This window comes from Nipponia nippon, unplaced genomic scaffold, assembly GCF_047370975.1.
Source record: "Nipponia nippon isolate SJK-2023a ecotype South Korea unplaced genomic scaffold, ASM4737097v1 scaffold_1, whole genome shotgun sequence".
Lineage (NCBI taxonomy): Eukaryota > Metazoa > Chordata > Aves > Pelecaniformes > Threskiornithidae > Nipponia > Nipponia nippon.
Window position 1 is genome coordinate 120,588,336 of NW_028262290.1, and position 15,014 is coordinate 120,603,349.

At 40.5% G+C, this 15,014-nt stretch overlaps 1 protein-coding gene across 6 annotated transcripts in view; it reads left to right on the top strand.

Moving 5' to 3' along the window:
• Positions 1–15,014, top strand: part of CAPN7 (calpain 7) — a 36,232-nt gene extending 21,218 nt beyond the window's left edge. For 3 of the 6 annotated variants that reach the window (XM_087770110.1, XM_087770083.1, XM_087770101.1), the window contains 8 exons: positions 853–952; positions 2,662–2,797; positions 3,252–3,327; positions 5,701–5,846; positions 6,537–6,599; positions 9,272–9,402; positions 10,632–10,724; positions 10,806–15,014. In XM_087770110.1, the coding sequence (XP_087626236.1) occupies positions 853–952; positions 2,662–2,797; positions 3,252–3,327; positions 5,701–5,846; positions 6,537–6,599; positions 9,272–9,402; positions 10,632–10,724; positions 10,806–10,950 (890 nt within the window). In that variant the 3' untranslated portion in view covers positions 10,951–15,014. Of the gene's footprint in view, positions 1–852; positions 953–2,661; positions 2,798–3,251; positions 3,328–5,700; positions 5,847–6,536; positions 6,600–9,271; positions 9,518–10,631; positions 10,725–10,805 lie in introns of all 6 variants that reach the window. The other 3 variants (XR_015707473.1, XR_015707474.1, XM_087770117.1) reach the window with 3 other exon arrangements.

Sequence of the window (15,014 nt, forward strand, 5' to 3'; positions counted from 1 at the left end):
ATTTAGTAAGGAATTTATATCTGTAACATCTAGTAGTTAAAATTTACATAAAATTAAAATTTATATACAATTACATTAGTAATTTTAAGGGAGTTGTTTCTTTTGACTGGATTTACACTCTGGTCTTGTTGTCTAAGTGTGTAGCTATTATGACTGCATTTTTTGTGCTGCAAGATCTGCAGCTGCCTGTGTCAGAGACGTGAATTGTAAGGCTGTTACCTTTTTGAGAGTTCATTTCATCAGGAATCTGTCAGCTTGCAGGCATTGCTGTTGGCTGGAGTTGCAATTAAGGGAGCTATGGAGACTTAGAATAAATGCATGAGATAGTTGTAAAGACGAAGCAGATTCAGGGGGCCAAAGCAAGTCACATACGTGTTGGATGAAGTATCTTAGAAATACATTCGAACGTACTCACATGTTGATTGAATGCTTGATTGTGCTGGGTGACTACTGAAGGGGGTTGTTGAATTGGGGGAACCTGTTTGACTATGCAATTTTTTTTTTTCAGAAACCTAGGAAAGGGGAAGGCAGGTCAGAATCGCCTAATGATGTCTCTTTCAGTACAACAGATTCTCTAATGCCTTCTGCTTAGTGCTTGATAATGAAAAGCATTCTGACAGCTTCAGAAAGTCCTTGATGAAAAGCAGAGACTAATGTGTTTTTCTTGGCTTAACTTGTTTGTTTTGGGGGTTAAGTTTAAATTTAGAAATTTGGGCAATGCAGGCGTTACTACTAAGTTTTACAGGAATGCTGGTTTGTATAAGCTATATCATTTGCCTGGAAAGAGACTTTTGAAAAACAAGTAAAATCAAGGTGTCTGGTAAGGAAACAATAACAGCATTTCCTTTTTAGGCATTTTCTGGATTGCCTGGGAGGACCTGTGCCAGTACTATGATGTTATTTATTTGAGTTGGAACCCAAGTCTTTTTAAAGAATCTACATGTATTCACAGGTTGGTCCAAGAGATAAAACTTTTTGTGTCGGTATCTCACTAGATGTTCTGATGTGATGTTTCCTTCCTTCCATTCTTCCTAGTTACAGCTGAAGAAGTTGAACTCCAAGCTGAAGAAATTGAACTCCAACCATGCTCTCTTGAGCCTGACTTTACACTTTTCAATTCTCAGCCCAGGCTTTGGTTTTGACTACTTCTGTAACATCGTTGAAACTCCAGTGACCTTTGTGATGTTGCTGTGGACCTAAGGTTGCGTAACCAGATTCTGACCTCAGTCCCACATCTCTCTGTTGGCATAGAAGTCAGATTTTTCTGCAGTCCATCTTTACGCAGTGACCAGACAGTGCTTGAGCGACCTAGTTTTTATTTGGAATTCATTTTCCTGGCCAGTTGCAAGTTGTTCATGCAGCGCGTGTTGTCTTTACAGGGTGTGTTCACTGATGTCGGAGGAGTTCAACTAATTCTGTTTTTCACCAGTTGTAGTTATCATAAGTAATCTTCCTTGCCTGCTGGGTTTTTTTTTCTGAACATGATACCTGTCTCCTACTTAGTATCCATCACATTCAGTCTTTTTGTCACCCAGTTTGAGGATAAGTGTGTGTCTCGGTTTCAGAAAGCAAGGGTTTCCCTGTTTTTCCACTCCACTGTGCTGCACTTTGCCACTCCTTCTACACTGTGTCTGTGTATCTTAGCTCTGCACAAGCTCCTTCATCCATAGTGCAACTGCTGAGTTATCTCTAAAGGCTCCTTCCATCTTTGTGTTCAAATTAATTCTAAAATACACCGTGGTGATGTAGCGAGATGAAGTAACGTGTATGCTAATCTCAAAGCTCATCTACTAGTCTGTCTTTCCTTATATTATTAGTGATTGTCATAGCTCTGTGTAGGGAAATGCCCAGCACAGTGGCAATTGCCATAAAAAGTGGAGTAATTATGGTGGTAATTTGAAGCTTAGTTGATAGCGCAGCCTTCCACGCATGCTGTTCAGTTTTAAAAGTGTAGGAGGGTCAATGGGACTTATGAATAGCTTTATCCACTTCTGTTCCCAGCGTGCCACGCTTTGCATTCAGTCATCAGCACTTCTTATTCTTTCATACCTTATTTTCCTTGCCTAGACAGTTCATGAGGCAACAGGCAGACTTTGTAATAGGGTACCTCAAAGATATTTTTTTTTTTTTTTTACCACTTCATGCAGGCACTCTTCCAAACATAAACCAGATCAAATTTTAAAAGAAAAATTATCTGAATAAAAAACTGGAGGAAAAAATTTGGCAAGCGTTTGGAACTAGACACAGCTTACATATGGAGTCTTACAGTTACAAAAGCATAGGAGTTTTTCCCTTAATAATAAATGTGTTGTGTGCAATCCCTACAATAATTGGCTAGCCTGGGCTCCCTGAATGGCTCAGCTTTTTCTGTGCTTTGTGTGGCTGCAGTCACCATACCAAACAGCCAAGCTGTTTGTATTTAGCATTTTTTATTATCACACTTGTATTGTAGTAAAGTCATTTATAAAACAAAATTGTAAGATAATGCTTTTGACACTAACGTATTCTGTAACCACTGTCATAGATTCCTGCAGAAAATTAGCCTTCAGTGACTTTGGTACTGATAATGGATAGCTCTGTATATATGCAGGATTTGGAGTTGGGTTTCAAAGCACAAATTAGTATCTGACTCACCTAATAACGTGTCTGTATTACTTTCAGTACTTGGGATGCAAAGCAAGGTCCGGTGAAGGATGCCTACAGCCTGGCTAATAATCCTCAGTACAAGCTAGAGGTCCAGTGCCCACAAGGTGGTGCTGCCGTCTGGGTTCTGCTTAGCAGGCACATCACAGACAAGGTGCTGGGTTCTTTTTCTTACGTTTTCTATATTATGAGTTCTGTAATGTCTTCTGTAAATCTTTTTATATAGCCTTCTATGTTATTAGTATATTAGTGCTTGTATTTTCATGTTCAAGTATGTACATCTATGTGTATACATAAAAATTTTTAAATTCAGCAGGTACACATAATTGTGTACAAGATTGTTGGAATGGACCCAGAGTAAAAATTTAGTGAGGTGATTATATTCTCCACTGTAAAGGTAATAAAATAACTCTGAGCTGTTCTAAGTGAAATTAGTGGCAGTTTGTTTATTGCAGGGTTTTTCAGGAATTGGATCAGGGATCTTAGTAAAAGCAAATATCAGTGATGCGGTGATCGAAGGGGATGATAGAATGTGTAATCGATTCTGCTTAAGCATTGGTTACATTCCACAGAAGTGTACAACTCCACTTGATTTGTGTTTTTTATAGGATGACTTTGCACACAATCGGGAATTCATTACGATGGTTGTATACAAGACCGATGGCAAAAAAGTTTACTATCCAGGTTAGTGCACGTTAATGGTCATGAAGGTGATGTTAGAAATAAATGAAGAATTGCAAAGGATTTTGTGGAGAGGAAAGGCACTTTTTGCTTTAAAACTAGACGCCTCACTCTTAAGAGGTCAGTCTTCTAAAATAGTTGTTTAGCCCTGTTTGACCACCTTCAACAGCCTACACGAAAGGAATAAACCAAGCTGTGCATGTTGGAAGCACGCTAAGAGGTCTGCGTAGTCCTGCTGACACTTAATTTGGCACAGCATTTTCTTCATTGTTCTGTTGATTTTTGCAGTGGCAGTAGTTAATGATTAGAGGGAACAGATGTTGTGCCTCTGTTTATCTGATAGCATAATTATTTCCCAGATTTGTGAAATTATTTAAAGGTTTACAGCTTCCACTAAATGAAAATAATTAAGGTTAATTGTTCGATGAACTTGGCTTAGCAAAGTACTTAAGCAAGCTCATGAGATACAGCTGAACACTTCAACTTATTCCTAAGTATCAGGTATGGAATGTGTAAGAAAAATATTTAGATACTCAAATTTTATCAAAGTATTACTCTCGGTCATTATAGGTCAGATTTTACTCACCTTGAGAAGAGGGGGCTTGGCTTTTGGAGGTTTTGTTGTAGCTGTGAAAAAGGCATGTATGTTTTATTTCAAGACAGATAGCAGATATGAAACACAGGTTGAGACACAGAAAGTGAAGGTAATGCCCATGTTGAATAGATAGGGTAGACTGCAACTTTAAGGTAGAGCTAATAATATATTTTTATTTATTTTTTACATCAAGTTAGAGATATCTGTAAAAATATTCCTTGGAATAATTCAGTGAAGGTGCATCCTAAGGCAGGTAGGATTTGGCCTGTTGCTTTTACAGGTAGGGAGCCTTTTTAGAACCAGGGTTGCATTCAGGTAGCTGCTCATGCAACAGGTAATAGCAACAGTTAATTAGAGAGTAGCTTTTCAAGCTCTTTTCACCAAAGAGTGGAATTTGTGGGTTTTTCCCTATTGGAATGGCTGGTAAGGTTGCATTGTTCATCCCTGGTCTTGTTCAGTGAACTCTGCCGACCAGTTCCCCTAGAATCCAAGCTGTCTTTCTGCGGAAAGTATCTGTTGGAGACCTGACCAAATCATCATCTGTTTTTGCAAGAGCTGATCTTGTTAAAGCATCTGCTTCTCCTTTACAGCCCAAGACATGCTTCTGGTGTTGCTAGTACTTGTAGCAGTGCTTATTTTACATGCTGTCTTACTGAAAACATTCTTAAGTGGGCAAACCAAACACATTTGTATAGCGGAGGGAATTGTTCGGTTGTGCTTGAAAGAGACAGTCTTCCAGCAAGACTACTAGCAAGAACGGGATGATTCATGTTTTGTCTCGCTACCCAAACTCTTTTATAAACTTTTAATCTCACGAGCTCAAACTCGTTTAAAACCTTTTTCCATGGAAATAGATTGGTCAAGCTGCAGTATTATTTTTACCATCTGTTAAAATGAGATCAGAACAAAGCAGGTTAATCCTTTGGCAGTGAGGCCGAGATTTCCCATTCCTAAGCTTCTCATTGTTTTATATTAATCCTTTCCCCTCTCCCATGTTGCTTTGTGGAAGAAAATAAAAGGACCTGATCCTGGGCCTATTGAAGTAAGTGGCCAGACTTGTTCCTGCTTCACTGAAATTGAAAGAAGTCTGGAAAGAACCAATTAGAGGCCAAATAACAAATTACATTGTCTAATTGTAAAAGCAAATATTTGGGACGTTTATAATAAGTACTCTGTGTGCATTGGTACTGGGATGCAGCTACATCTGTGTAACGATCACAAGGATTTGGAGAGGGAGAGAGAAGGTGTGTGTCAGTTAGTTAAAGAAATTAACGTGTTTTAAAGTCTTGTTTACCCAGTGGCCAAAGATTTATTTTTTTTTTGGCAGCTTACATTCTGGAACTGCGCAGTCAATGGAGGAGGAACAGCCTCCTCGGAGATTTTTAAAGAGTGCTCAAACGTTCCTTATCTTTCTCTTTAAACTTCAACATAACCGCAGTAGGTCTCCTTTGAGTAGTGACATTGGTGGGAGATGTTCACAGTTCTTGCAGTTCATGGGATTTAAGCTGTACTTTCAAGTGCAGAATTTGTGTCCTGTCACGTGTGATGTACCTCTCCTGAAAATGACAGTTGCTCTTAAAGGACAGGTGCATCTGCCCTTTTTACGAGCAAATCTTGAGGCTCTATTCTTTTGAGAGCACTCAAGTCTGCTTACAGTCTAACCTTAGGACCAACAGTCTGACTTTCCTGGCAAAATTCACTGATATAAAATGGCTAAGAAGTTTAACCAAGCTGGGGGATATTTTGATTGGGCGAAAAGCGTTCATCCTGTTCTTTTTCAGCTGATCCTCCTCCATATATTGATGGTATTCGGATCAACAGTCCTCATTACCTGACCAAGATAAAGCTGACCTCTCCAGGGCCCCATACGTTTACCTTAGTGGTGTCCCAGTATGAGAAACAGAACACTATCCATTACACCATCAGGGTACGTAGTGTTGATTTCATAATGAATGTAAACAATTAAACTATGAAGTGTCCTTTATTTCTAAGTTTGATGAAAAAAGTGTACTCCTGGACTGATACTGTTATTTTTGGGGAGGGAGGCTATGAATGATGGAGCAGAACCACTGGATGAAGTGCTTGATCGTGTTCTCCGCTGTAGTAAAGACAATATGGTGTGTGTGATTGTTGTAATGAAATCGGCTGAAAAATACTTTTATTTCCTAGAATAAAAAAAAATCTACGTGTACAGGCAGAGCATTGGCTCTCTATGTATCCAAAATAAGCCTATTTTAGATCCCAGTTAAGATTTAAAGTTTTTTGACTTCTCTAAGTCCTTGGACTCAGTATTTGGGTTTTTCTGTAACTGTTGAGTCATGTGATGATCAATGCTAGATGTCTCTTTTTGTCACTGAAAAAAGCAAAATGCAGGTTGTTTCCATTTTGCTTTTTTTTTTTTTTTAATAAAAAATAAGTAGAACTAAGTCTTGTTAGTCCCGGCACTATTCTGGATTTTCAGTTTCAGATGGGGTTGTCTGATGAGTAATGTAGGCATGTAGCGAACAAGTATTTTAAAATGATGTGTAGGCAATTCTGCTTTTTTTTAACATGTCATAAGATTGCATATGAACGGTACAAGACGCATGTGTGACCAGCTTATTCTTCTACAACGCAGGTGTATTCCTTGTGCAAGTTCACCTTTTCCAAGATTCCTACACCTTACACCATTTCCAAACGGGTAAAGAATTTTTTTCGTTTTATGGGTCCCTGGATAATAATTCTGGCTTGGCTTTTCTGTATTTGAAACGTACAAGGTTTTTAAATATATTTTTATATTACTGCCCAAAAATGGCAGCTTAGGCGCCATCTTCTAACAAATGAAACTTCTTAACTAAAGCTTAATCTAAGCATCGTTAGCACAAGACCAATCCTGTACTCAAGTTACACATAATTCGCCAAACAGGTAGCTGCACTGTTAGCATAATTCATAGCGACACAGAAGTCCTTGGGCTGGCTCACCCTGTTCACACCACTCTGTACGGACGGTGGCTTAACCTTCAGTGTTACTTGGTATATAAGCTCCACCTTCGTTGCAGAGCCTGTTGTTATGGCTGTACCATTGCAGATATACTGTAAAGCCTCTGTAGAATAGACTTGCCTTTAGAATAACAACCTGTACCCGAATGTGTAATTACTCTGCAGAGATCAGATTGTGCTAGTACTGCTGCAGAATGAAAACCCTGCAGAGCGTTGCTCGTCTTCCCGTGAGAGAATTGTGGGATTTTCCTGGAAGAACTCTTGGCATGATGGGACAAAATCAGCAATGGCAAACCAAAGGCACCGGTAGCAAGACTGTGACAAATAGACTTAGGGTGGCAATATCACAATACATTACTGTTCCTAAATTTTGCAAAGACATCTCAAAGGTCTGTAACCACTGGGATAAGCACTCACGCTGCCAAACAGGATCAAGGCAATATACCCACGGCACATTTCATACAGGAATACTCCCTGAGAGCACAGCAGCAGGGGCAAGAGAAAAAACTTGACTGCAATTAAGTCAGAAGCCCAGGCAGTTTTGAGGCCAGCTGCTGTTCATACTTCAGCTGTCAACGTGAGCTGCAGTTATACCTTCAGCTGAAGTATAAATATAGCCAAGAGCTCACAGGGTAATATGTGACTTGCATGTATTTTCACATATTAGCAATTTTATCCTCAAGAAAGAATAAGCCAGCAGTTGTTAACTTTAATCTCTGTACCTACCATGCATACCCTGGGGAATCCTACTATAGGCAGAAGTCTTCTGTCCAAACAGTAACCTCTTCGGGAAGAGAGAAAGGCGGCTAGTCTGAGCCACAGTGGAACAGTCCATTTTCTAGGACACTCGTGCCTGAAGCCAAGGATTACATTACTTTCTGTGGTCAGGGGGACATGTTTGTTGCAGCTAGGCTCTCGAGTGCAGACAGTGTTTCCTACCAGCTGTTATTTCCACAACAGCCCCTTGAAGCTAGCCTGTTCTGGAGAACGGTAAGTGGCTAGAGAGATTCCTAGAAACAGCGAGATGATTTGCTTCGTTCTTCCAGAAGCCGTTGTCCTTTTTGGCTCTTAAAAACTAGGCTGAGTTTGGGGGAATGCTTTAAGAGGTCAAAAATCTCATTGAAGATGACCAGCCTGTTTGAGGCAGGACGTCTGTTTTATGTTGTATTATGTTTCAAAAGAAAATTAAGTATGTGGAAACATCCTGTTAATTATTTGAAGATGTCTGTCTAGTATTCAAATAAAAGGCATGTTCTGTCTATCCAAGGCCAGCTCTGTCTGTACGATTAAATACAAGAAGTTAGTTGCCCGTGCTTAATGCGTATTTGGTCCTTGCTTAGCAGTCGTCACACTTAAAACCAAGCAGATGATAACTAATTCACAGTTTACCAGTAAAAGCGAGTTCCGTTGGATGTCTTACACTAAAGTTGAGCAGTCGCCCCTGGAGCTCAGCAAGCCCTAGGGGGATTCCTGGAACTAAGTGCAGCGGAGGTGGAAAAGGCCGGGAATGCTAACGGCACACAGCAGTTTTAGGTTCCTGGGTAGTAGCACGGTGGGGGGAGAAATCCTCTTTACTTCCAAACTTGCCACGTTTGAGGGTTTTGGACACTGAGTGAAGAAATTAAATCACAAGAAAAAAATGTTGCTCCTTGCTGATTTGACAGAAAGGGGAGAGAAGTAACAGGAGAAGTAGATCTCAGCTATAAATTTGTGTGAAGGCCTGGCATGTCTTATAAGTCTAACCTTTCAGTTTAATGACTAGCAGGAGGAACTTGCAAACAGATGGCCTGTTTCTCAAAGTCTGAGCAGCATTTTTCCTCTTGTATGTCTTTGTCCTTGGGGAATCTGTCCTTAGGGATATCTTGTCCCTGTAACACTGGTTTTCAGAGTGCATGGGAGGTGAGCGGACAGTGCTGGAGGCAGCGAGTTCAAAAGGAAAGGTTACAACGCAGGTAGCGCGTACTTCACGTACCGCTGCTGTTTCTCAGTTAGCACAACAGAGGAGTCTGAGCAAAAAAAAAAAAAAAAAATAATCTGCATAGTCCAGTAGTCATGGCATAGACGGGAACATAGATCCTTCGTCAGATGCAATTTGTTACAGTCAGAAACAGTTACTCGGTACTTGCTTATTAAATATAAGCTAAAAAATACAGTACACTTAGAAGGGATCTGAGGCTTTGATGGAGGTGGGTGGAGGACTGCAGTGAAACTTTCTGAATACTTAACAGTCACTTGCACTTTCAAAATTAGGAGAGATTACTGAAGTCAGTGACTGCTAGAGTGAGAGGAGCCTCTAGTCTTGTTTGTGTGTATAAATAAGCAATACAAATCCTCAGGATATAAAGTATTTTCTGTCCTTTTGACTTCCTTCAGGTTAATGGACAGTGGAAAGGTCACAGTGCTGGAGGATGTGGAAATTTCAGAGACACCTACAAGAATAACCCCATTTATCAATTCCAGCTGGACAAGAATGGGCCATTACTAATTGAACTACGGGGACCAAGGTTTGTAGAGAATAAGCGTGCATCAACACAGCAGGAGTATTACGTGCTAAAGATAAAGCTTTGTCAGTGTGCTCCATGGGGAGAGTTGGAAGCTCCCTGAAAATCCAGAAGACAGGTATGGGAGGTCGCTCAGATTTAGCACTATTTACATTTCTAACTTCACTATCGATAGTGATTTAAACCTGCACGTTTGCTGCTGAGGAAATCCTTGACCTACAAGGAAAGCAGGAGCCTTCTTTAGTTTTGGTGCCTGAGCAGAGCTAGGCCTTGCATAGAAGGGAAGAAGGTACAAAGGACGTTTTCTTCCTCTTAAAACTAATTACGATTGTAATTCCTTTTCTTTTGTAGTAGAGCTAATACGCAGGATACTAAACCCTTACGGGCTCTCAAATAACGGCCTATGCAGTAGCTTCAGCTCTGAAAGTGCATTTACTCTACCACTAGCAGGCCAGGAGACGTACTGGATGTCAGTGCCCTGTAGACTAGACCTACGCAGGTCAAATTCCTTCGGCAAAATTCACGATCTACCTCAAAATACCAGTATACAGCGCTTCTAAATAGCACCATCTCCTGCCATGCAGTCAAGTGTTAATCTTTTGCAGAGCTGTACAGTGGGCCCCGCAAATGGCAGCACTTCTTTATCCATCCTCCTCTCTTTGAGGAAACTCCTTCTCTCGTGAAACAAAGACAAGTGCAAAGGTGTGGCTCTGCTGTTCCACTAATTGCGCGGGTTTTTGTATGCGGTTTTTTTTTCCTGCACTCGCAGATCATATTTGGGTAGTTTGAATGACAGGGGCAGTGGTGCCTGTCACATGCGTTAACAGGTAGTAGACAAACTGTCCCAAGTTGTAGTGCAACATGAGAAATTCTGCTGAGATCGCTGACATTGAGTCCTCTGACAGCGATCAGATCGCACCCCAGGATCTGTGCCATGCGGCGCCAGAGGACGTCACCACAAGTTTAACTGCTTGAAGTCTGCTTAAATGCAGAGGCGGACTTCTAGCAGGCATTTTCCAGACAGTCTGGTTCTGAAGCTGCAATGTGTTCCCTCTTCCTCCAAATTCTACATTCGTGTCATGCTAAGTTTGACGTAACGTTTCTGTCACAAATGTGACAAAACTTTTAGATTTCTTCCAGTTACACTGTGTCGTTTTTTAATAAATAGCCCTCTTCGTGGTAATCCCAATGACCCAAATAACTAAAGTAACAGTCTGTCATGTCGCTTGCAGGCAATACAGTGTTGGTTTTGAACTCATCACAGTCTCAACAGTAGGAGATCCTGGTTCCCATGGCTTTCAGAAAAAAAGCAGTGGTGACTACAGGTAATGCTCACTGAATGAAGTCTTAGAGGTTTGAAACATACTTCAGATCTTAGTTCTAACAGGTGGTTTCTTTTATCATAGGTGTGGATTTTGCTACTTGGAAGTGGAGAACATATTTGCTGGAGTTTACAACATTATCCCCACTACATTCCTGCCCCAACAAGAGGGTCCTTTTTTCTTAGATTTTAACAGTGCTACTCCTCTTAAGGTATCACAGCTGCAGTGAGGAGACAGATCTGTGCATTACCGTTTAAGGAGGTGGTTTTCATCTGTCCTACAGTCTGAGAACAGGTGAATAACTCGTACTACACGTAGGCATAAAAGAAAATTACACTCTAAGTTATAGCCAAAGGCACGGAATCACTGATCGGCCGTTTAAGTGTGGTAGACAGTGAGCTGTAGTTTTTGCTGCTATGGTATTGGAGCGAGCACTGGTCAACAGGCTTGTGAACGGGCTAAAACGCTTGTATTCGAATGAACTGGCAGAACTCAATTCATTGCAATTTTTCCACGCTTCAAATCAAAGTCTAGTGAGCTAAGAGAAAAACTAACAGTGAAATTCTCTTCTCCCAAAATACAGGGTATATGGGTTTAAGGTTTTATTCTTAAAAAGTAAACATGTAAGAAAAAATATTCTTGTGTATTCTGCTTATTCAGTCTCAGGACCAAATAGCTTTTATTACATATCTGTGCTGCTATCTGGAATGTTTTCAGCATTGACCTAGTTCTCACATCTAAATGTAAATTTACTGCTGCTGAGCATTCCAGACAAACATGCTCAGTTTATCTAGAATATGTATATAGGAAGGAGTAAAGGAAAAGGAAGATTCCCACTTTAGCAGTTTCTAAAAGAAAAGCAGTGGCTTCACTCACATGTACTTTGAGAGCTGTTATTTCATGTCTATATTACTTTATACATAATATTACAGCACGAGGTACTCTATGGCTTTCTTCCTACTAGCTGCAAGACCTAGCTCGACCCAGATCAGCAGTGAAATCAGGAGGTTAGCCAGCAGTAGCGTACAGACAGCGCAGCACGCCCTTCGTTCAGCACGTGTGAAAGGCTTTCATCTACAGCTGCACCGTAGGATGCTCTGTATCTACTGGGGTACTCTCACCTGCCGGTGCGAGGAGGGGGGAACTACCCACCATCAGCATCCCAGCAAAGACATGCTGTATCCTCAAGATGTTAATTAAGTATTCAGCTTGTAGGGGAAGGATCATTTAAACCTCTCTCCCTAATAAACCACAGCCGCAAGAAGTGTACTTTCTGATCCCATGACACAAGGCATCTTTTAAAAGGTACCTTTTTCTTTTTAAGTTGAAACCAGTGAATGAATTGAGCGCTTGGCCAGTGCCATCAATAGGGGTAGCCTCAAAGTTCTTAAGAAAATAGTGGAAGTGGAATTCGTCCAGAATAAGATTTTTTTAGAAGCCTACTATCTGTGCTTTTCCTCCAGAAGATCTATATACATTGTATCTGAAGAGGATTAAAGATAACCAAGTTTTTCTTTTGAATTTAAATACTAACTGCCTCACTGATCCTAAAATGCATTTGTTTTTTGTTTTTTTACAAACGGCAGACTTTTAAAACGCCACTATATTTGACAGCTGGGGGAGAGCGTGCTTTTAAAACAGCCATAGGAAGTTCTTTGCCATTAGGTTGGTTTGGCGGTTTTCCAAGCAAAAAGGTAGCATTTAAATCTTATTTTAGAGCACAGGTGCCATTTGGTCATCGGGAAACTGAGCACACATGCTACAGGCATACCAGCAATATTATCTGCGGGCTAAAATTGTTCCCTTAGAAGTCTGCTAATAGCCCTCTCCAAAATGTACAAGATCCCTTTTGTTTCATTTCCTTCGTCAGACAGCTGCTTAACAAATATCTAGCTTTAAAAGGACATTGAAAACACACGCCTTTCTGACTGCCGTTCTCTCAAAGACCATCTGGGCTAGGAAATTTGTGACAAGTTTGTCACAGTGTGACTTACCTTCTTTTGCAGAGAAGTTTCTGATGATTATTGCAACAAATCGACACAGGGAACAGCACGGGCACAAGCTGAGCAAAAACAACTAGGTCCTTTGTGGTTATCCTTGGCTTTTGGGAATATGTACCAAGGACTGCTTCATCCCTATAAAATTAAAATTTCATTTGGCCCCCATTTTCCCTACAAATTTGTGTTATGTTTTCAGCTCAGGCTAAACCAGAGTAGCAGTGGAGTCTCGCGTCTATTTTATCACCTGTGAAGTTAGAGGTAGTTAGGAAGTCTCCACTGAGTACGTTTCTGACAGTAGAAAAGGCAGATGCCAGAACTGCCAGCTTTTAGTACAAAGTTCTTGCACGTCCTCAGCTGTTTGAGATCAAGCTGGTAGACTTGCCTACAGTAAAAGCTGTTGGTTCTTCCTTCTGTAGTGGGTTCCTACTCTGCAGGAAGGGTTTTTTGTCGTCCCCCCCCCACTAACTAGTGCCAAAAGCTTATGCTGGATGAAACAAGCCTAAGGCTCAACTTCCATACCATCCTGAACTTAAAGCGAGGAATGTATTCATTTAATGCCAAAGACATTAAGGACAAAGGCTCCTGGCTCCACCAGGATACGCTAACACTTCTTACCTATACAGCACAGTCAGTGGATTGGGCTCATCCCCATAACTGCACAGGATTTAAGCCTAGTATCAGTGTCCTTTATAAGGCAAGTCCTATTCAAACATTGCACCTACACAGGCTACTAGAATACCATCGCTGTACATTTCCCTTCACATACAGGACAGAACACTCAGGTGGAGTAAAAGAAAATACTAAATATTCTTAAAAATAAGTCTGCAGATTCTAACTTATGGCAAAGTAATTTTACAACAAAATTTTCTTGCCCTTTTTTCTTAGAAAAAGATTGTTCATGTAAGCACTTAAGCTTTGCTTTGATATTTTCTGTCAAATACATACTTCTATTTTTTTCCACAAATAAATCTGGAAAAATTATTGGAGAGTGAAATAACACTTAGATTATAACACAGCCTCAGACCAATATGTAGGTCAAGCTTTTTTCCCCCCTACGCCATTTAGCATTTTTGATCCGTATGACAGAGAATATTGGATGCTGATACAAGCATGGAGATGTTATGCAGCAAGACTTTTAGAAGGCCTGTGTGTGCAAAAATTGAAGTAGCTGCACAACAGCTCAGACCGTAACGAAGGTACATCGGTCATGTTACTTTACTTCCAGCTAGAGAGTCATACACCTCTTGACTCTTAAGCCTTCTCTGCCTGTAAACACGCAATTCAAGCTTTTAAACAATACAAAGCCTCATAAAATATACCACCAAGCGTCCTGCACGCCTAAGTTGTTTGTCACGCACCATACGGTTCTGAGCTACAGCATGAGGGGGATACTGACAAAACGAAAGCCAGTTGCTGTAAGGGGCTTTAAGAGGATTTATACTTTCTTTGATTCACTAAGGAAAGATTACTACAAAGAAATGATTTTTAATTCTCCGTCAGTGGTGCAGAGGGATAACTGGAGATAGCCTCTTCAGAAGTTTTAACATTCTCCTTACTTAGGCACTGCAAAGCCTTTTCTGTGTTTTGGGGTTTTTTTTTAATCCTACCTTAAAGCTCCATACAAGACCCCATAATGCTGCTGTTTATAGCTCAGGGTGAGACACCCCCCCCAGACATACACCCCCCCCAGTTTGCTTTGTTAGGAAGACACAGGTGAGTCCTTGGTTAATCCCATCCAGCAGTTCTCAAAGACTCAGCAAGCAGTAGCACAAGGATGAGTGATATCCGTGAGCTTCTATGAGCTTCTATCCCCTCTGCCCCATGAGTCTGAGATTCAGTCCCGGTTTCCCGAGGCTAGTTTCATGTAACTATTTTGTACAGTAACGATGCACTTGAGCACACAATCTATGCAGTGTTTGAACAGCCAGCTATTTAGAATTAAGTCTGTGTACATATAGCAGAGATTTTCATCGCTTAGTCAAAAAGGACATTGAAATTGTTTGATAATACCAAAGAGAAGTAGAATTCCTAGGTTAACATTTGCTTTATAACATTCTCACTTCAGGGCAGCTGAAGTGATCACGTATACTTTGATACGTCAGAGGCTTATTTTTATACCCGTGAAGGCAGCTACCATCACGTTACACTTCAGAATGCAGGAACAGCTCCAACTGGAGAAAGCTTGTTCATTTGCCTGTAATCCATAGTGATGTATGTTCATTTAAGTTTGTCATATTTATAATTATGGCTTTTATGAAGTTTAAAATAAAATGAGTTTTCCATTAATTTATTA